General features: G+C 38.2%; 3 protein-coding genes across 7 annotated transcripts; 2 read left to right on the forward strand and 1 right to left on the reverse strand.

Annotated features, from left to right (window-relative positions):
* The first annotated feature begins 69 nt into the window (after window positions 1-69).
* Window positions 70-4398, forward strand: ints14 (integrator complex subunit 14). Of its 2 annotated transcripts, XM_010735108.3 has the most exons (12): window positions 70-165; window positions 542-832; window positions 922-1029; window positions 1136-1291; window positions 1518-1636; window positions 1732-1874; window positions 1975-2067; window positions 2297-2441; window positions 2599-2732; window positions 3012-3130; window positions 3377-3442; window positions 3534-3767. In XM_010735108.3, exons 2-12 carry the CDS (start codon window positions 611-613, stop codon window positions 3765-3767), a joined length of 1539 nt encoding a protein of 512 aa, XP_010733410.2. In that variant the 5' UTR covers window positions 70-165; window positions 542-610. The 2 variants fall into 2 exon arrangements, with proteins under 2 accessions (XP_010733410.2, XP_027128876.1); XM_027273075.1 differs by lacking the exon at window positions 70-165 and having other exon boundaries at window positions 611-832; window positions 3534-4398.
* On the reverse strand, window positions 3987-8738 carry hacd3 (3-hydroxyacyl-CoA dehydratase 3). Of its 2 annotated transcripts, none has more exons than XM_010735110.3 (11): window positions 8504-8738; window positions 7738-7780; window positions 7574-7647; window positions 7325-7489; window positions 7150-7195; window positions 6944-7054; window positions 6732-6859; window positions 6496-6608; window positions 4995-5101; window positions 4779-4910; window positions 3987-4683 (listed from the first exon to the last, which is right to left on the reverse strand). In XM_010735110.3, the coding sequence occupies exons 1-11, from the start codon at window positions 8579-8581 to the stop codon at window positions 4607-4609; spliced, it is 1074 nt and encodes a 357-aa protein (XP_010733412.2). In that variant the 5' UTR covers window positions 8582-8738; the 3' UTR covers window positions 3987-4606. The 2 variants fall into 2 exon arrangements, with proteins under 2 accessions (XP_010733412.2, XP_027128877.1); XM_027273076.1 differs by lacking the exon at window positions 8504-8738 and adding an exon at window positions 7968-7988.
* Window positions 8739-11790: 3052 nt separating this feature from the next.
* On the forward strand, window positions 11791-17671 carry ppcdc (phosphopantothenoylcysteine decarboxylase). Of its 3 annotated transcripts, none has more exons than XM_010737651.3 (5): window positions 11791-12031; window positions 12707-12802; window positions 13607-13735; window positions 13813-14005; window positions 16281-17656. In XM_010737651.3, the coding sequence occupies exons 1-5, from the start codon at window positions 11888-11890 to the stop codon at window positions 16412-16414; spliced, it is 696 nt and encodes a 231-aa protein (XP_010735953.1). In that variant the 5' UTR covers window positions 11791-11887; the 3' UTR covers window positions 16415-17656. The 3 variants fall into 3 exon arrangements, with proteins under 3 accessions (XP_010735953.1, XP_010735954.1, XP_019127776.1); XM_010737652.3 differs by having other exon boundaries at window positions 13837-14005; window positions 16281-17652; XM_019272231.2 differs by lacking the exons at window positions 11791-12031; window positions 12707-12802 and having other exon boundaries at window positions 13605-13735; window positions 13821-14005; window positions 16281-17671.
* The last annotated feature ends 3733 nt before the right edge of the window (window positions 17672-21404 follow it).

A 21404-nucleotide genomic window follows, 5' to 3' on the forward strand; every position in this document is an offset into this window, starting at 1 on the left:
AAGCCCTTCATTGTAATGTTGTAAAAAAAAAAAGTGTTGTTGTTGTTTTTAACCTCAGAGCATCAAATAGGAACTAATTATTCCAAAGTGCAGTGTTGTCACCCGGACGGAATCAGTAGGGCACATTACAACACAAACAGTGGATGGCGAGCGAAACGTTGAATGGTAAATATTAAACTTTCGTCCTGTCATGTATCCTCTTCACATTCAAACCTGTGGATGGTTACAGACACACATGTGTTAAATCTTCTTCTGTTGACGTCTTTGGACGTTTCTTTGGAGGATGCTAGCGTCATTAGCCGACATTAGCTCCTGACAGCTCTGCTGTGACATGTTTGACGTCGTTAAAGCTTCATTGTTTGCTCCAGACTAACCTCACTGTCATACTCTCATCAGGGGCACTGACTTCAACACTTCAGCGTAACTTTTAGCGTGATAATCCGGATGTATAATCGGTGTAAGGTCGTGTTAACTCGCCCTGCAGACACAGGAAGTTAGCTGACTTCTTAGCTTTTCTGCCTTGTTGTCTTTTTCTCTCCAGTGGCATCACGTTGGATTGTTCTCTGAAGTCCAGCTGTATTTATTGGGAGTCTACACAAAGCAGTAAGCCATGCCTACCGTGGTGTTGATGGACGTGTCTCTGTCCATGACACGGCCAGTGTCTCTGGATGGCAGCGAGGAGTTTCAGAGGAAGAACCTGGCTGTCCACGGACTCAACATGTTGTTTGAACACATGGCCTCAAACTACCGCCTGGAGTTCACAACACTGATGGCCTTTTCCTCCCTCTGGGAGCTCCTGGTGCCTTTCACCAGAGATTACAACGCACTGCAGGTAATGTATGAGAGAGAGAGAGAGTTTGAACTCAGAGGAAAAAGTCTGACTTTGGTTAAAAGTTGTTTCTTATCTAATTTTTTGTGCAGGAGGCTCTCAGCAACCTGGAAGACTATGACAAGACCTGTGTTGAATCAGCTCTTCAGGGAGTTAGTAACGTGGTACAGCAGGAGTGGGGTAGTGCCTGTCCTTGTCAGGTATTTATATCATTTTATCATTAAGTAAAGCTTGTGTGTGTGGTCAAATCTATCTATTCCCATTCATCGTTTGTATGTTTATGTACCTTCTTCTTTTGTCCCATAGGTGGTGCTGGTTACTGATGGATCTCTTGGTATCGGAAAGGGTTCCCTTCGTCACTCCCTGCAAACACTAAAGCAGCGTGGGGATGACAAGAAATTTCCCCTCCCTTTCCCTTTCCCTACCAAACTCTACATCATGTGTGTAGCCAATGCAGAGGAGGTACTGACTCATGCTTTTTTTTTGCTGGCTATTCAATAATTACTTTATATTTATTTACATCATGACCAGAGGAGTCTGTGTAAAACCATGGAGAAAACTTGCTCATAAATAAGATCAAAGTGTAAAACCATGGAGAAAACTTGCTCATAAATAAGATCAAAGATGCCTTGACTGGGCCTTTTATAGCTTTGAAATATGTTGAATCTCCTGTCTCGTGTAATTCTAGTTGCAGGTGACTGATGCCATGGACAACTTGGAGGAGTTACTTCGTCTCAGCGGGGGTGATGGACAGATCTTCACTGTGGATGGACCACTTTGCATGAAGAGTGTACAGGCCATGTTTGGGTATGACTAATGCTGGGGATTTAAATTTCTATTTTGTTTTATGGATTTACTTTTAAAAAAAAACATTTATTTATTTTGTATTTGTATGTCTTCAGGAGGCTGATTGATCACGCATACTCTCCCTTCCATGCCGTACTGCACTGTGGGAACCTGTCCTCAGACGTTCAGGTGTTCCCTCGACCCGAGCCTGTTGTGATGGATGAAGAGGTGGAGCCCATGCCACGAGTAGTCAGCACAGGTACCCAGCTGGCTTTAAAAAATCCATGACTTTGAGTTCAATTTTTAAGTTTTTTTTCCCCTTTAACACATTAATGCTAATTCTGTTATACTTGTTCCAGATTTGGAAATTGTGGGCTTCATTGAAATTGCTGACATTTCCAGTCCTCCTGTTATATCCAGACACTTGGTACTCCCCATTGCCGTAATTAAAGGTTAGTATTAAAAATGTTGTTCTAGAAAAACTAAAAACTGATAGATAAATAAAATACAATAGAAGAAGTTACAATAGATAGATTTTCTTTAATCATATGGATAGTTTTGAACTGATTTCTACCTGCATCACACACATTTATTTAAAATACAAAACGACCAGTGAACCCTCAATATGTCACATGTCAGATTATTGTATTATTAATGTATTTTATTTGTACTTCTTTTCAGAGGTGGATGAAGTTGGTACAGGAGCCACAGATGAGCTCGAGGAGGAACCTTCTGCCAGTCAAATGGCAGGCAAAAGTCCAAATTTTTGTGTACTTTTGCATGGCAGTCTGAAAGTTGAGGGCATGGTGGCACTGGTCCAGCTGGGGTGAGATACTGCAGAGCTGTTTATATTTAATATCATATCATATCATACATTCATGTTACAGTCAGAATTTAGTGCATTTGAATATATAGACACACATTATCAACATATTAATACATTTTATGAAGATATGTCCTCAAAGTAGTTTGCTTTTTCCCAGACCGGAGTGGTACGGTATGCTGTACTCCCAAGCTGACAGCAAGAAGAAATCGAACCTGATGATGTCTCTTTTTGAGCCTGGTCCAGAGCCTCTGCCTTGGCTGGGCAAGATCTCACATTTGGGACCAATATCAGGTAATCCGTTGCCCCTACGCAGTGTCTAATGTGGCTACATGTTTTCATAAAGTCTTGGTTAGTTTCTTATTCCTGAAGCCAGAGTTTTTTTTTCGTAATGCAACTTTTGACACACTAACCCATGTACCAAATGTCTGTTTATTCCTAAAGAGCAAAGGTCTCTCTGTGATATGGACATCACAAAGCAGTTAATGATTTACAGTTTTATTACAAAGTTGAACTGCTTTGATCACAGTATTGACTTCACTCTGATGTTTTATGACATTTTTGATATTTCAGAGGCGGCTGAAAATCCCTATGGAGAGGATGACAGCAAAAGTCCATTCCCTGTGCAGCCCCAGGTCAAACGAAGTTATGCCCAGAATGTCACTGTGTGGATTAAGGCCAGTGGACTACAGGTAAAGTAAAATCACTGGTATCCGAGGAAGACTTTGGAGAAGTGATGATTAGTGGCCAGTTTGTGTCCTCAAACCTTTTGCCAGATTATATGCAGTATTTTATCCCTCACACGACTAACCCTACAACTATCTCAACTTGAATGATTATTCCTCCATTTTGGGACTGTGGCTGTGTTGAGTACTGAACATTTTCTAGGTCATTTCAGGTCATCATTGACTCAAGTTATTTTTGCTGTCATTCTACAGACTGATGTGCAGAAGATCCTTAGGAATGCAAGGAAACTACCAGACAAAACTCAAACCTTCTATAAGGTAAATGTAGCTGAAAGTGGTTCTGAACTATGAACTTGAAATCTGATACGTTTCATCATTTAAATCACTGTTCTGTATTTGAATCTGGCAGGAGTTGAACCGCCTTCGGAAGGCTGCCTTGGCTTTTGGTTTCTGGGAGCTCCTGAAGGGAGTAGCCGATCTGCTGGAGAGAGAGTGCACCCTGCTGCCAGACTCGGCCCATCCGGATGCTGCTTTCCAGCTCTCCCACGCTGCACAGCAACTGAAACTGGCCAGCACTGGTGACTCCCAGTATGCTGCTTTTGATCACAACATTGTTCCCATGCACACTGACTTTTCAAGCTGAGCCACGTCTGAATTAGTAAAAAATGGACTAAAATATCAGCAGCATCAGCCAGAGTGGACCAAGATGGAGAAAGCACTTATGTGTGCTTAATGTTGTTCAAAGAACTCAAAGCGGCTGCTTGGAAAACGTGTGTGTGGAACTTACACCTCTTCTTTGACACTGCCTGAACACGGCAAAACATACATAATAAGGTGTTTGTAAGATGTTTATGTGTACATATTTTTTTTACATGTTGGTTTGTAGGATCTTTTTCACAAGACAAGATTTAAATTTAGTTTTTAATTCATTGTCAAAGTACTGTCACATTTACAAGACACCTGGGACATGTCTGTTAATGTCAATTTATATTCAGGTGATTAAAATAATGAAATAGAATAAAGAGAAAAAGTTAAAATGATACTTCATAGCAGGTGATTATTGAGTATAAAAAGGGACAAACTGCTCTGCATTTTATGTCACCAGTATAATTTTCCCTGAGGTCTGGAGGATGGTTCATAAATCTGGGTTGAGAATGTTAACACTTACTTTGTTCATACACAAATTAGTTTAAAAAGGTTAAAAGAAACACACTATCACACAGGCTATCAAGTAATATGGGCTTACTAGAGATCCTCATTAATCATTAATTAATTTTAAAAAAAAAAAGGGACTGACAACTCAATCACCACTAAATGAGACCGTCAATTCAATCATGAAATAACCTCATCAGGAGGATGTTGACGATAAATTAAACAATTTCTCCATTTGAAAAAACATTTAACTCATTTTACTTGGTTTAATTTTTAAAAAGAAGAAATAAGCAGGCAGCAAAGGTGTCTGTGGTGTGTCGGCGCTGAATCTCATTTTGCTTTCCTCTTCTTGGTATAGAAACGCCTATTCCTCTGCTTGTAAAGATGGCGGAAGTTGATAAAAAGCCCTAAAGCGGAACCAAAATGTTGATATGATAAGAAAAATGTAACATCAGAGCAAAACATTTATTTAAAACGATTAGTATTTTATCTGGACACTTACCGAGAAACATGAGAACTAGGTAGATGTGCAGGAAGTAAGAGAAGCTGATCGAGGTACCGATGGCTTTTGGCAGAGGAATGCTTAAGAATTTGTTCTCGTCAAAGATGGGAATGGACTGTATCACAGCAACAGCTGTGCGGGATTGGGAAATGAGATCAGTCTTGGTACTTGTGTGTGACTAATAATAATAATTTAAAGAGAAGTAAACAAGCTCACCTTCAGCTAAAACACCTAATGGGTACAGTGGTATCCAGACTGTGTACCGCAGCCACGTGAGAGTTTTCCACTCTGTATTGAAACAGCCCAGCATGTAAAATGGATACCTGAAAGTGGAGCATCATGTTAGATTTAGCAAGGAAACACAAGGTACGTTGCTATTTATCAACTAACACAAGTTTGCATTGTTATCAGTCCATCGTCACAATGTGGCCAGAATAACCTCCTGTTGTACTGATTCTCATAACACCAAACATTGCATCAGTCTGCCGATTGGTAAAGTTTAACCACAAACCACTTGTGTTGGTTTAGATGACACTGCACTTACTGAAGTCACGAGAAGACACAGAGTGAACTTGTGTTTTTGTTTTGTTTTTCTGACAGTGTGATTGTTGGTTTACACAATGTTATGTAGCACAGATGCCATGCTGCAACAGTTTTACCATTTGCTGTGGGGCTACAACTAACAATTAATTTTCAATATAGATTCATCCGTTGATTATTCTCAGTTAATCATTTGCTCTATAAAACACCGTAAAATATTGATCACAATGAGCTGATGAATGAACAAACACTGTTTCTCACAACTCCTTCTATACCAAGTCTATACTATAACATCTGTAAAACATTAGGGGCTACATTTCTCCCTGAATCAATACATCTAAGTATGATGTTTACTATCTAAACATCGTCCTAGACATAATGGCTCCTTTAACTATCAACATGTGGTATAGGTCATACACAATACCCTAGAGCAAAAGGTGATGTCATTAAATGTTGTTTTAAAACAACCAATAGCCTATAACTGGAAATATATAATTTATTAGAATGTGAGCATACATTAGTTAAAGCTAAGAAAATTCTGGAAAGGTTTATGTCTAGAACTTTGGTGAGTGTCTGACTTGAAAATAATGACTCTTTATTAGGGTTGAAAGATTCTGGGAATTTTCAAAGTTGAAATGGAAAATATAGTATATAATCTTGACTAAAACAACCAGAAACAACCTGCAGCTTACTGCAGGATTACTGAGGCCTTGCCCCCCTACATGCACTGTGCATTCCTCCATCATATGCGGGGAGACTACTGAAGCCACGCATTTGAGCCCGTGGACGACATGAAGTCAAGTGAGTTTTGATGATATTATGGGATAAATATGTTTTATGTATGGTATTAATGTTTAACTTGCAAATAGCACCTGAAAACGTATTCATACAGTGGACACCTAGCTGATAAGTTAGATTCTTAATAATCTGTAGCTAGCATCATTTCATTGATCATTTATGAGGCTATCTGATCATGAGTTAGCATTTTGATCAGTTGATTTCCATAAATTTCAATAATTCCCATGGAAAGTTTCCAATTTTTAATATTTCTGAAATTCCCATGGAAATTTACCAGAAATTTACCAGAGGTTTACCACCCCTTTGTGAATCTACTCTTTACAAAGTCCAATTGCATGACTGATCTCCATGAAAAGCATCAAGGCAGATGCATACTTACCTAAAAATCTCAATTGCGCTCCACAGATAGAAAACGAAGAACACAACTGGCTGGTTGTGCATTTTCTCCAAACTACCAAAAATGATGAAGAGGACAAAATTTCTTCCAACCACCTTGGAAAAGAACAAAACCCACAACAGCACTTTAGAAATTCTCCATGTGTTACACATCTTTGTATATTTGGAAAGCAGGTGTCAATGCACATCATGAAATTTAAATAAATGATCATCCCATACCTGTATAAGAGTTGGAACAACACTTGTCCGAACTACACCAAAAGCAGCGTTGAGGACCTCCACTGCTGCCAGGATCTGGCAGAAGAACATCACATCCGATATGGTGTGAAATGTGTCGTAGAGAGAATCTGAAGTCAGAGGAGGGTTAGAAATTATTGGATCAGTGAATGAAAAACAATGAGAAACTTTGAGCCACAACAATCTTTCCTCACCTTGGCCAAAGATAAAGAGCCGCACAGTCATGTTGACAAAGATCCATGAAAACCCAAGAAACTGTACCAGGTTATATATGAACAGGAATCCAGTTTTCAGGCTGACAAACTCTGGAACATTTTAAGAAAAAGAAATTATTGAGGCAACTCATACTACTACACAACCACAGATAAACGGGCATGCATCGAGACAGAGTTACCCTCACCTTCATCTTTATGCCTTGAAGCCTTCAGCCTGTTCCTTTTCTCCTCCTTTTCAAATTAAAACACAAAATAATTTGTTTAATCTTTACCTTTGGTATCACAGTTCTGATATTTGGAGTATCCTATGAGAATCTTGTTTAACGCAGCACTCCACTGACGTAAAAACTTTAATCTCACCTTTTCCCGGATCTCCATCTCAGCGTCTGACTCATCCAGCCAGCGGTCAAAGTCAGGTGCCAGGAAGACTGGTTTGCGCTCCTGTACAACCAGTCTCTCCCACCAGCCTCGCTGCGCTTTCCGCACTGTAATAGTCACCTGCCGCTGGGTGGACTTGTGGCTCACCTGGACACACAGGTTAATTTATAGGCTAAGAAAGAAAGGAAGGAAGAGTAGATATCTAGGGCCGATTTCAAAACAAATACAAACCTCTGGCTTCACTGGTAAAAGAAACTCCAAGTTGAACTCATATTCATTTTGTCCTTTTGCACCATGGCCCAGGGCTAAACACAAAATACCACAAATTCATAAATCATTGGCCTTTTTCCAAGTATATTCATAGTTTAACAAACATTGAATATACAGCATGTCACCTCTAAACTGAAGCACTTTTTCATGTAAGTGGACATCAATATTCTGCAAAAAAGAAACAGAAATGCAGATGATTAGTCGACTTCCTCATACAAAGTTCATCAAGCATCCCATGCAAAAAACACACAGCTTAACAGAGAGAACAATGAACTATTTAAAACACATTAGATCTAGAAGCAATCACGCCATCGTTCAAATCTTTAATCCGTCAACAACAATGACATTTAATTACCAGCCAGAATAAGGTCCTTGTTGAAGAAAGCCAAACAAGGAAGTGAACTGCCTCACACAGTCCGCACCCTGAATCAGCCAGTGATTCAGAAACAAACTATGATGCCAAACATTTAGGCCCTTCCTGTAACTTGCAGATATGTTTGTGTGACCCAAGCCTTACTGTTAATGTTACACTCTGACCCTGCCCTTCAAGGTACTGCAGAGTGGGTTATTCACATGTGACTGGCTTTTCATAATACTCGCTGCTAATTCAGCCTAATGCTTGGTGGGATCAAACCTGATATATAATGACAGGCCTTAGCAGGAGAGGAGAGTAAGGTGGTGGTAAATATTCATCTACCACCTGAAGGGATCTCTGTGCACAGCTACCCAGCAGTGTGCCATTTACACGAACCTGCACCATTCATTCATTTGCATAATTTAAGATTTACCCTTAGAGTGACTAACACGTTACTAGCTACCTTAAAGTAATTTCCTGATGAAAAGTGAGTGCATGCATGCAGGCTTGTTGTGTTGTGTTGCCTCCCCGCTCACCTGAGCGTCTGTTAACTCCACTCGCAGGTAGATTTCCTCGTGGCGTTGAGCCCAGTACACGAGAGGTGTGAGTGTCATTGTTCCGTTTTTGTTTTTTTGTTTTTTCAAACAAACATGAAGCCGGACGGACAATGAATGAACCCTCCTCGCTTCTTCATGCTAGAAAAAAAAAATACCCAGAATATTCTGCGGAACGCGCGCGCGCTCGCCCGACGTCTGTCAGCGTAGCGACGCGTCGTGCGCGTGCAAGAGAGACGTTTTGGTCGTGCTCTTTTCTGATTGGCTGAGCAGATTTAATATTTACGGAAGTAGTTAGGGACAAATCTATTTACAAAATCGGATTGATAAAAATATAATTTATTTATGACCAACTACAATAATTATTGTCGTGTATTGACGACTCTCTTCGTGCTTGTTTGAGTGAAAAAGAATAAGCAGAACTCGAGGCTTCTTTCTTAAGGAATGCTCCTTTTTTTATTATAAACCATTACATACTCTGAGTGCATGAAGACAATCCTTGAGGTCAGATTAAAGACTGCTGAGGTCCCTATGGTCAGATTGCAGGCCCGATTCTCCCCCTGTGTTAAGGCGTTGCCCTGCTATATACTAATATGCAAATGAAGCAAATACATATTAATGTTATGAACGTTTCACCATACATTCTTCCGTATTTGGTAATGATGACCAGGGGTGCAAGCCTGGATCTTGTCATCTCAAGGGCTTACAGCAATCTTGACATGTACACCTTAAATGGGGATAGTTGATATTAAGATGACAGCCAATCGCTCAATTCTATGGTGCTAAAAGCTTTCTCCAATTTTAATTAAGACATCTGTTTACTCTGCGAATTCCTATAAGTTCAAATAAAGCAGACTCAAAAATATACCACATGTAATTTATTTATGACCAACTACTATAATTATTTTTAAATCAAAACTTAAGACACTTTTTTTAGATTAGCGTTTAATTCCGACTAGGTACACGTTTTTTTTGTTTGTTTTTGTTTTGTTTTTTACTACAGCACACTACACTACAGCACTTTTATTCTTTAACTGTATTTTAATTGTATTTTAATTTGACTATTTATTTATCTGTGTACCTGTTATATTTTGTTTCTACGGCTTTGTTGTAAAGCACTTTGAGTACCATCTGGCTATTGTAAAGGGCTATATAAATAAACTTGATTTGATTTGATTTGATATGAAGACTTTCTTACTCAGAAGGCATTCCCTGTAAAATTTCAAGAATTTAGCTCAGTAATAAACTCCATTCCCAGCGGAATGATAGAATTAATGAAAAGCTATAAAAATCAGAATGTGCAACATACAACTGTTATTATTCTTTATATAAACGGTGTTGACACCCTGAGTAAAACATGCACTAATAGACATATCAGAGAATGTTTCTACAGTGTTAAGGAAATAACACCCAGAGGGAAATGCTATCTTTATGGATATTGATTGGCATAAAGCCTGGCTTGTTCCTTTTAAAATTCTGTGTCACAAATAAAATGAGATGATTACATTTAAAAATACTACATAACATATATCCATCTAAAGAATATATTTCAAAATTCCTTGACATCTGTAACAAATGTACCATTTTATGGTTGCCCATATAGTAGCACATTTTGGAACGCTATTGTTGTATATTCAGTGGTGATGCAGTTGAAGATGTTTGAAGAGACACTGTCTTAGTTGTATAACAAATTTATTACAATAAGTTCAGCATCATAGCAAGTAAAGCATTACTTAGAGAGCTCCTGGCCGAATGACGAGACTCTCCCGAACTAAGCAGGGCAAGCCCTTATATACCATCGAGGTAATTATTTCAAGACATGCAGTCATAATAGACAACAGTATACCTTTGTTTAAGAGAGGGACGGAAGTAATTATTTCAAGACATGTGGTAGCAGAGGATGGTTAGATTAGATTAGATCTAATCTAATATCAGGATGGTGACCCTCCGGTATTCCTATCCAAATGACCCCAGAGTCCAGATGGCCTTAGAATACCAGCTAACCATATATATAGTACTATTGTTAATATGTAGCTATGCATCTATGTGCAGACACCTCACTATAAAACTATATATTGTGTAAAACAAAACATAAAATCAGCATTGAGGGAAAAAACATTACTTATTTTGAATACAAAGAAAAGAAATTTTGTCAACCTCTATATTTTATTAGGGAAATTTCACATCCATAAATGTAAATTTCAAGATTCATCACTTTGATTGAAGTTGATTATTATTTTAAGTCTCTTAAGTTAATTACTAACTAAAAATGTCTATTTATAATAATTATTCATGCAGTTATAACTAGAACTTTATTTATATGTAAGATTACAAAGTCTGTCACATCTAAGTTTTATTTTTGCTTTTCTGTTTTCATGCTTTTTCTTTTTGATCCTTATTACACTATCATGTAACTATGCCGATGCTATGTTACTGTTGTACAATGTGAACTAGTATGACTGAATTCCTTATTTGTTTGTTTGTTCTTTCAATAAATCTGAATCTGTGCAGCATTCTCATATTGAATGCAAAGGGACATGAGAGAGAGAGAGGAGAGAACTAAAAGCAGCACTGCAAAGGGAAAAAAAGTGAGCTTCACTGTAGGGAATATGTTGCAAGGATCAGAAAACATTAGGAGGTATGTGAGTAAGTACTTGAAGGAAACAGGTAAGGTGTCTGCACATAGATGCATAGTCACATACTAATGCTAATACTATTATATACATATGGTTTACATGAAGATATTTGTTTGGTCACTAGCTGTTATCTTGATCCATTCCTGACTCTGAGGTTATTTGGATAGGGGTGCCAAAGAGCCGCTGTCAGATGTGTTGATGTTTAAGATGTGATGTAGGTTGATCTGATATGGTTTCTTTTAACTAGATAGATAAGAGGTCGGGTCAAAGGTTAAGGCCCATAGGTGGGGTATCCTGGTAAAGGAATTTCTATCTATCTGTCCCACAGACTCGAGTTACTTTGACTGCCTTGGGTCGTCTTGTCTTGGGGCATAACCTCCACCGTATATAAGGGCTTGTCCTGTATAGATCAGGAGAGTCTCATCATTGGGCTCTCCAAGTAATGTTTTACTTGCTACGATGCTGAACTTATTGTCATAACTTTAGTTATACAACTAAAACAGTGTCTCTTTAAACATCTTCAACTGCATCCCCACTGAATATACGACACAGGGTTAATGGATAGGGTTTAATAAATAAAAGATAGATGGGTTTTTTTTTAATTACCACACTCCAGTCCTGTAGGTGGTGGCAATGCACCTACAAGCTGGATGCAAATCTAAAAGAAGAAGAAAAGAAAGTGGAAGCGGTATGTGCATGAGCGACACATTTTGGTCGGTGTTATGCCAACATGCAGGCAGACGACCGTGTTTCTTGTCTGAAGACTGATTTGCTGAAATCATGCGGGGCATGTCGAGTTCTTGTCGGTGTGACGGGAAGCGTTGCAGCATTAAAACTTCCTCTTTTAGTGTCCCAGCTTCTTCAGCTTCCTGGGGTGAGCTGCATTTGTTTTGTTTGTTTTTTGCTGTTTTCTCTACTTGTCTTCTCCTGTTCTTTATACACCCAGCACTTTTATTCCCACGCACACCAGCATACATCATTGCTTCTGTAAGGTGGCACAGGGCGCATAAGATCACATTAACCACGAGGTGGAGTTGTAGCAACAGCTACCAAACAAAGCAGTATAATATTGTTATTATGGCCTCCTTATTCAGGTACTGTATGCTTATTTTACATTCAAATATATTCGTTTTTATTTAAAGTATAGTAGGATTAAACTAGCAAAACAGTGGTTCCACTCTAATCCGCAGTAATAACTGCAAAAAAAGAAAAGAAAAAAGCTGCATATGAATGAAAACCCCAAATAGGCTGTCAAAGGTAAAACTAGAAAGAGAAATGAAGACTGTCAGGATGATTGCATGAAATGCTTTTGAGATAATATGCATAGAATAAAGACATGTTAGGATTTAACAGGTTAGAGAGATGTAAACACTCCAAGAGTAACTCAAACTGTGGTTATTACACAAAGTAATTGTTCAAATACGACCACACATTTTCTGTGAAATGTTCTTAGTCAGGCGTCTCTTTTCCACTTATTCAGCACTACAGCCCGAAAAACAAACTTTCAGAAAATTCACTGTGGCTGTCACTTTCCTGTTTCATGCTTTAGGTGGACGTAAGAGTGATCACCACAGAACATGCCAAGCATTTCTACAATCCTGCAGAAGTTTCAGTAAAAATCTACAGTGACAGTGATGAGTGGGAGGTAACGATTAAATTGTCAAATGTCCTAGTATAGCCTGACAATCTGTTTCTCATACTTGATGACACTGATAAGCTGACTGGTTTGTGTAATTGTGTATTTCTTGTTATACAAATTAGGATTACACTGCTATTCAGATGTTTTAAATCATACAGTGTGTGTGTGTTCCTATTTATTACATGTCTTGAGGACACTTCTCTTTATTAATGTTTTGCTGAGGCTGGCAGGGTAAGGTAAAGTCCAGGTTAATGTATAAATAGGGGAATTCCAGAAGAGAGAGGTGACATTTAAATTTGGGATATGCTGATTACTGATTAAGGGAAAAGAAAAACATTTAGATGCTATATATGCAAATTGTCTGTTAACAATTTGCAGGGGTTAAGACAGCCCATTATCGATTGTATAAGAACCAACTGTTAGAGCTCCACAAGGAGCCTTTTCCCTGTAACCCCTTTTGTGTGTTGCACTGTGAAACGCTCCTTCTTGTACGAGAACAATAAATTCAACTTAAACTTTGATACTTTGAATTCAGTCCTCCTTATTCAAGGGTTTTTCTTTCAAATTCCCGTAACATTTCTAAAATCGATATATTAATAATTAATGTATTTCGTAATTTTTATACAATCCATTGGAAGACCATATAAAAGTTTGGCACGGGTTGTCACATAGTCACTTGACAGCTTTCCAGTTGCTGAGGTCATGACAATTGTGAAATCTGTTAGGGGTTAGAAAGATTGAGAAATCCTGGTCTCAAGTATCAAGAAGTGTCTCATTAGTTGAGCTCCTAACAGCCTGCGTCTGTTCTAGGTCTGGACTCAGAGATCTGACCCTGTGCTTCACATTGAGCTAAGGCGCTGGGCAGACTTGCTTGTCATTGCTCCCCTTGATGCCAACACTCTTGGAAAGATTGCTAATGGCATTTGTGACAATCTGCTGGTGAGAACACGATGTCATTATGCACATAATTAGCAGATAATAATCAATTGCCTGATTTCTCTTGTATTATTTCCAAGTTGATTAGTCTCTGTCACTGGCAGACATGTGTGGTAAGGGCATGGGATACCAGTCGCCCTCTGCTCTTCTGCCCTGCAATGAATACAGCTATGTGGCAGCATCCCATTACAGCCCAGCAGGTATCCAGGCTAAAAGAGTTTGGATATGTGGAAATCCCCTGCATTGCTAAGAAGCTAGTATGTGGAGATGAAGGTAGGTTTTAATACCAGAACAATAAAAAGACATTAAGTATCTACCAATATTTACTTTCACCTTGTGAAATCTCAGAATACAGAATCCTGTTGGTTTGACCAAATCAATAAACAGTACATTGAAAACATGAAAAGTAAATGAAGAACTTCCATTCTATAGGTTTGAATTGTATTATAGTTTTTTTCCGTTTGTCTTCTTTTATCACCTTAACAGTTTTTTAGTATGCAGGTCAATAAAGAATAGATCCCTAGCTTGAGTGACACATGTTGTCCTTAAGGGCAGTAATTGTAAGATAAACAGAATGAGCTGAATATAAGACTGGGCAGATGCAATCCAATATAGGAGTGGATCTGAAAGTGTGTGTGAAAGTCCAGGATATATCATGTCATACTGTAGGCGGTCTAAATAAATGGGTAAAACCGACAAGGGCATAGGCAAAGCTGTACAACAACAAGAAACAAAAATGGGTTGTTTTACTATAGCAACTGGAAAAACCGGTTTCACAAATCCGTTTCTCTGCCTTTTGGAAATTTTCTTATGCAGAAGTTGACTGTTGCTGTTGATTTAAATAGCGACACTACACTAGTTAAAAATCATCCACTTCCGGGTAGTTTAACTTCTTACATTTCTGCAGTGATGTAGAAGTTTCCTTCAGGGTGTGTCAGCACACTATGGCAGCTCCATTGGGTGTGGTTACAGATACAGAGGAGCACACGAAGAGAGGGAAGAGTTTAAAACTAAATTCCTTCATCAAAGAAAATGTCTTGCTGGCAGTAAACCTGACTCTGAAACTCTCAACATGAGAGGGAAGAAAATATGTGTGTTCAGTTTTCAAAGAGTCGGAGTTTATTGTGCTCTTATAAACAACAACTGTAATAAAGCCGAGCAGGCCCCGGAAATCTCCTGAATTCTTTTTCCAAAGCTCTCACTTATATACTCAAACAACTCCTCCTTTCCTAGTTTTTATCCTGAGACAGCTGTTTTCTAAAGTGTCCAACTCTTGGCTTGGAAATAATAGAATCAGCACTTCCGGTATTAGTAAGCCTTTGCGTAGTCAAATGCACACAAAACCTTTAAAAATAATGTAACCTACATGTGATTCTTAGTTTAAAAACAGCTAAAATCAGATTTGTATACATGTCGACTTATACATTAGATTTAGACTAATAGATGTCTGTTCTGTAAAATATTTACTCTGTATCAGTTGCAGTAGAAAGTATAGGATAACACATTAACTATTTATTGTGATAACTGATAACAATGTCATTAAAAGTGAAGTGCTCAGATAAAAGTATTAATTTACATTAATAGGAAAGATCTCCTAGACCAAGAGATCAGAAGTTAAATATATACAATAGATGATCTGCAGAGTTGATCTACAGTTTAATATCAGTGCTGAGGAGACAAAGACAATCTCCTTCAACATAAAAGGACATAGCCCTTATATATGCTGGCAAACCCACATCTGGAAAACCCTTCACATTCCATTGGACCTCCTCCATAGCACATCTTAACTCCTCAAAGGAGATCCATGATCCATGACTCTCCCTGGGGGCCTCAGGAACAACATCAATAAATCTAACTGTGGCTTCTGATAAGGTTTCTACTGAACATGTGTCTGTTAAAATGAGAATTCAATACAAATATGTCCCTTTATACAGGACATAATATTTTTCTTCTTGCACCTGTTTCAGGTAGAGCTCATTAGAATTTTTTTTCTGACATGATCATACATGATTCAAACACCCAGAGGTGTTTTACATATTTTAGCTAATGCCACTGTGCAGTATGTTGCTGTAACTACATACTGCTACTCCACTACATCTCAGAGGCAAAAAAATATACTTTTTACTTCATGACCTTAATTTTTGATAGACTAAAGAATTTAGTGTTCCTTGACGGGTTGAGAAAACTCTCCTACTTCCTACTGAGCCACTCTGCGTCTGCATGCATTACATTACATTTTCTCAGTGGAAGGGCACCCCAGGGGGCACTTCATCACTTTTTATTGCACATTGGAGAGGTCACTTTATCTTTGTTTTATCTATCTTAGGGACATCCATGAGGGCACTTTTACTGTTGTTGTTGTTTTTTCAACCATTGAGTGGATTTATAATTGCAAGCCCTGTCTGTGTGTTTGTGTGCATGGAGAACGTGCAGAAGTGAAGCATGTACATGTCTTCTTTGTATCGTTGCTTCCAAGCCACTTACTTATATTTCATTCTTCCTTACAGAAGGTGTTTGTCTAACTCTGCAATTATTTGCTTTGTTGCAGGTAAAGGGGCCATGGCAGAGGTGTCAGCTATTGTCAGTGTTGTCGAGCAATATCTTCAGAAACCAAATGAGCCATCTCAGAGTACGTGCATGTCAGATCATACTGTAGATACCTCTGGCACCGAAGACAAATAGAAAATAAAGGCAAGAACATGTTCTTAAAATGAATCTGAATCCATCCTTTTTACTGTTAAACTATATTGTATTTTAATTTTAATCTGTGTGACTACAGTATATACCTTGTCTTATCTCGCACATGTGACTCATTACAAGAGCCAGCCAAGAGTTTGGGTAGCAAGTTAGGAATAGTTTTTGTGAATAGCCTTTGCGGCTAAGATAAGTATCAGTTTTCTAACTAAAGATAGATGACAGATAACTGAACTTTCTTCTTTGTCAGACTCTTCTTGTCTCTCCTTGTTTGAGTGAGGACCTCTGACCTTTCAGCTGAAATACTTAAACCTGGTAATCCCTGAGTGGTGTTCTTTGTAATTATGTTCCTGTATGCTACATTTGTTTGCTTAGTTTGTCTTTTTGTAATAAATCTGAAACAATAAAGCAACTTTATTTTTTCGTCTATCACTGGTAACTCCTTCCACATGTCTAACCTTTCAAGGCCCTACACACCCATGATAAATACAGTTGTTTGCATCTATTATCTGATAAGTCGTTTTGTTTGGGATTACACGGATGTGTACAGAGTATCATTGTTTGGCATCACACTGGTTCTTCTATTACTTATGATTCACAAATAGGGGCAGGGCACCATGCCTTTTACACTACTGCAGTGTAGTGCAAGTCCAACCTGCATCTGCATCCTAAAATCCTTTCATATAATCCTCTAATCATTATTCGACCTCACAGGTACAATTTCACATTCTACCTTTGTGAATCAACCCATCAGTCTTGTTGTCATCAATTGTTTATAACTGTTTAGTGGTTATTTTGATGGTTGATTGTTTTTTTTGTTTTTTTATGTATCACCTATTTGTCATGAAACCACATTGACGTAATTGAAGGCTTGTTGCTGATGTTGTCATGTAAGCCGCGCCTCTTTTCTGTCGTGAGGCATTCCATGTCCAAAAGTCACGTTGAAATGAGTGTGAGTTTATTTCTGTTGTGTACAAAGCAGTATTTTATTAGTGACAAACTAATAAGCTCATGTGATGGAAGAAGATCATCAAGTATGAGAAATGTAGTTCCTGAACTGACAGTTTACTGTCTTAAAAATACACATCTCTTCCTTGTCTTGGCAAAGAAATGGTGCCTGACTGTTAGCACCTAAACAGAGTGAACAGTTTGACAAACCTGTTGCTCTGCTTGGCCTTCCAAAAAAAAAAAAAAAGCTTGGTTTTCTGTGTCTGTTATTTAGTTTAGTATAGCTGAACAAACAATGCTGTTATAGACATTGTGAATGTTTAAAAATAAAGTACATAAAACAGGTTTCATCAGACATACGGAGTTGTAATTCAGCAAACGCGTCAATAAGGCATTAAAAGTCATGAACAACATTCTTCTTATTTGAGTCTGTTGGAGCTGCCGGAGTTCCTGTGGGGTTAATTATGTGATACAAAGCAGTGGAAACTATTTTCCCACAAGGCACTGCAGGACACATAACATAAACCTGTCAGCTTAAGTATGGAAATGACCAGATTTTACGACTAATTTTGTGAAACATATACTCTTATTTTATTTGGCAATATGTATGTTTAATATAAAAATCATAATATATATATCACATCATTCACATATATATATATATATGAGATATATAGAGTAGAGGTAGATGTATTTATAAAATGCTTTTTACCATGACTCTAAGCCTCAAAGTTCAAAAGTAATGAAACCTATGATTAACATAGTGTACAACGTGTTTATCTTTGTAAAAACCTCCCCATCATCTGACACGTTTAAGTCTGGATTGTGTCAAGAGGAGACAGATGAGAGATCGTCAAACCAACCAGACAAACCAGGGTTATTACTTGTAATTACTCAAAAGAACTGAACCTTGTAGGTGGCAATTTTAGAGGCATGATAATAGTATCATGCTGGATGAGTCAAGATACAAATATTTATGTCATCCAGAGATAGGAAACCATTCGTAATGAAAGTTAAAAAAAAAAAAAATCTGATTTACAAACACAATCCAAATCTGCACTGTCGGACACTATTATATGTGTTTATATACAATTCATTGTTTTATAGCACTCATGGAAAACGTTTCCCAGATCATTAATTATATTCCTTTGTCAAACTGCAGACATGCACATATTTTCAAAGCATTGAAATTCCTCTTCCCTAAGAGAGAGGACATGTACAACACGTAGATATTTGTGCTGCACATATTTGTGTTTTGTTTTTTTTTCCGTCTATGCTCTCCAGACAGTTATGTTTTTATCTTACTTTATCTCTGTTCCCACCAAATCCAAGGGAGGTGGAGGAAATTTGGTTTGCAAATAACCAGGGGCATTCATACTGTTGGGCTGTTGAGGTTGCAGCACATGGAGCCATGTGAATGGCTCTTCAAACAAAACGCATCCTTCCCTGAACCATAACTTGTCCTGCTGCGATTGGCTGCTGGGTGATTCTGTTAATGATGCCAGGGAAACATTACATCAGCCGTGCCGACAAGGGGAGTGTCGATGAGGCCTTGACAGCTCTGTGGATCAGTGTGCAGACTGCAGGTGTGCCTAAAGGGAATAAACACCATGTTCTCATGGACGAATCATCAAAATGCAGAAGGCTGTGATAAGCTGTAGTCAGATACTGGGATGTAGGAAACAATCAACAGTACGCTTTTCAAGTCTAAACATACTTCTTTTCTTTACTTTCACCTCAGTCTCTACAATATGTTTACTTCAAAAACTTATTGTACAGTCTCCCAAAAATATTATTGCACCATTACCTCTATCAAACCTCTGTGCACAAACATTCAGGAAACAACTGCAAATTCTAACATAACTACTGTTGTGAATGAAGGCTAATGTAACTAAACAAAATGGGTGAAAATAGACTGGGTGAAGTCTACGAGAGACTGGTCCAACAAGTCATACTTCACTGTCAATAGTGATTAGCCATTGTCATTCAGTTCAACTAAATCCAGGGAGTTTGTATTAAAGTGCATTGAACTTTAGATCTTGGATACATCTCTTTAAAAAGTTCCAAGAGGAGTGAAAGACTTTATCTTAAGGGTTAATTTAGGACCTGAAACTAGTTCTGCTTACTCAGTGTGCTCATATTGTAAATCCAAATAAAAGTAGTTATTGGATTGTATACTGCAGTTTGAAGGTTTACATGAGGCATGGGAGGTGAGGTAGTTTACAAGTGCTGTGACTTCCCGTGGCTGCTGAAGTTGGTCTGTGGAGTAGCTTGAAAAGAAAGGAGACGCCACTCGTTTTGTCTTGAATAATTAGGACTTTATTCGCAAAAACAAGTGAGCTTGAGATGCATCTCCGTCGCCAGTTCCCTATCCAATTTTCCCTCTCTCTTCTCCCGGGCTAGCAACAAACAACAAACATTCTATGATTAACATAGTGTACAACAAACATTCAACAAACATTCTAATAAATGTCCCTTTATGAGACCAACATCTCTTGTCACCTTCTTCACCATCTCAATCTTTACCACTTAAGGACACAAGATATTCTATTTAGAGAGAGAAACTACAGGTCAGCAAGAAACTATTCCTTAGAGGTCACCTTGCGAATTCTTTTAGGAACACACTTCACACATTCAGCTGCTTCATCAGGTGAGATCAATGAATTACTATGAGATGTTTGTAAGAAAATACACCACACAAGCTTTAACAGTAGAAATATAACTAAACAATCAGTTATCACACTGAGCATGCGGCTACACGTTTTGATCAAGAGTTCAATGTCCTAATTTAACACAAAAAGGACTTTAGTGTGTTGTTTTTTATTTATATATTTGCTAGAATGAACCAGAATCTACACACATTAGAGTGACTTGAGCAGTGAGATAAAAACAGACATACTCTCGATTGTCCGCTGTCCACATCACACAATGTGTGTATAACCTAACTGTATAAATATAGGACAACAGATATTATCTGATATCTTTTTTCACTGTGTCATTATTTGTACAAATTCAGGTTTGCATTTGCCTCGTGTGTCTGTTGCACCTTGTGCAGTCTCTTGGCTCAACATGTAGTTTCTGGCCTCTGGGAATATTCAAAGGTGTTTCATCATAAGCTACATCCTGAGAGATCACCTGCTCTACTCCCTGTGTCACCACAACTCTCCTTATTGACTCTCAGACATTTAAGTGTGGTAAACATCTTGTGGATTCCCTCAGGAGTCTGACATATGGTACTTAATGTATTTATTATACTATGTAAGTGTTATATTTTACTGTATGTTAAGCAATTTGTTGTGTCTGTAAATAACTGATGGCCAACTACCTGATAAAAGTGCTGTGATTTTTTTGTGAAAAAGGTCAACCTTGATTTCACGCAGAGTAGAAACAAATGACTACAAATTATTTTACTTTTGATTTGTGCTTTTGCTCTGACCACAGTTTGATGTATTTATTACTCTCTTTGTCTGCATTGTAACTTAGTCTTTCTCCAGGATATGAACTGATCTGAATGATTTTTGAACAGAAAGTGTTACTCGTGTTGATAGCCCCAGGAAAAGATAAACCTATATATATATATATATGTGTGTGTGTGTGTGTGTGTGTGTGTGTGTGTGTGCTGTCAGCCCCTTGATGCTTTATGTTGGTTAGCCTTAAGATGTAATGCCATGGTAACTGGAAACGGGGGAGCTGTGAAAACACAAATGGGGGAGCTGTGAAAGCAATCTTTGGGGAAAAGTCCCTGTCTTCTCTCTTCAGTCAAACCCCCCTGATGAGGGTCTCCTTACCTGCGAGGCCACAGGGGCTGATGGAAGCCACCAACTTGTCTAGACCAAATGGTGGCAGCCTCACGGGATGCACAAATTAGACTACAACTCACAGGCGGAGAGGGACTGGTATGATGCAAGTGCAACAAGATATTAACTCATTCAGAGGGTAAATCAAGCAAGTGGAAGAATTTAGGTTCACAATAAAGTTGGATTTCCTATATGTCACCATAATTATCTTATTAAAGCAGCAGATATGCTGC

The sequence above is a fragment of the Larimichthys crocea genome, chromosome XXI (genome assembly GCF_000972845.2).
Source record: "Larimichthys crocea isolate SSNF chromosome XXI, L_crocea_2.0, whole genome shotgun sequence".
Taxonomy (NCBI): Eukaryota; Metazoa; Chordata; class Actinopteri; family Sciaenidae; genus Larimichthys; species Larimichthys crocea.

Excerpts from the sequence above, each read along its gene's own strand:
- ints14 (XM_010735108.3), top strand. The coding sequence starts at position 611 with ATGCCTACCGTGGTGTTGATGGACGTGTCTCTGTCCATGACACGGCCA. Across the intron at positions 1,637-1,731 it reads AGTGTACAGGCCATGTTTGG|GAGGCTGATTGATCACGCAT; the intron begins GTATGACTAATG and ends GTATGTCTTCAG. Across the intron at positions 2,733-3,011 it reads ACATTTGGGACCAATATCAG|AGGCGGCTGAAAATCCCTAT; the intron begins GTAATCCGTTGC and ends TTGATATTTCAG.
- hacd3 (XM_010735110.3), bottom strand. The coding sequence starts at position 8,581 with ATGACACTCACACCTCTCGTGTACTGGGCTCAACGCCACGAGGAAATC. Across the intron at positions 7,196-7,324 it reads AGATGGAGATCCGGGAAAAG|GAGGAGAAAAGGAACAGGCT; the intron begins GTGAGATTAAAG and ends TAATTTGAAAAG. Across the intron at positions 6,860-6,943 it reads GCTCTTTATCTTTGGCCAAG|ATTCTCTCTACGACACATTT; the intron begins GTGAGGAAAGAT and ends CTCTGACTTCAG.
- ppcdc (XM_010737651.3), top strand. The coding sequence starts at position 11,888 with ATGCAGGCAGACGACCGTGTTTCTTGTCTGAAGACTGATTTGCTGAAA. Across the intron at positions 12,032-12,706 it reads AGCTTCTTCAGCTTCCTGGG|GTGGACGTAAGAGTGATCAC; the intron begins GTGAGCTGCATT and ends TTCATGCTTTAG. Across the intron at positions 12,803-13,606 it reads GTGACAGTGATGAGTGGGAG|GTCTGGACTCAGAGATCTGA; the intron begins GTAACGATTAAA and ends CGTCTGTTCTAG.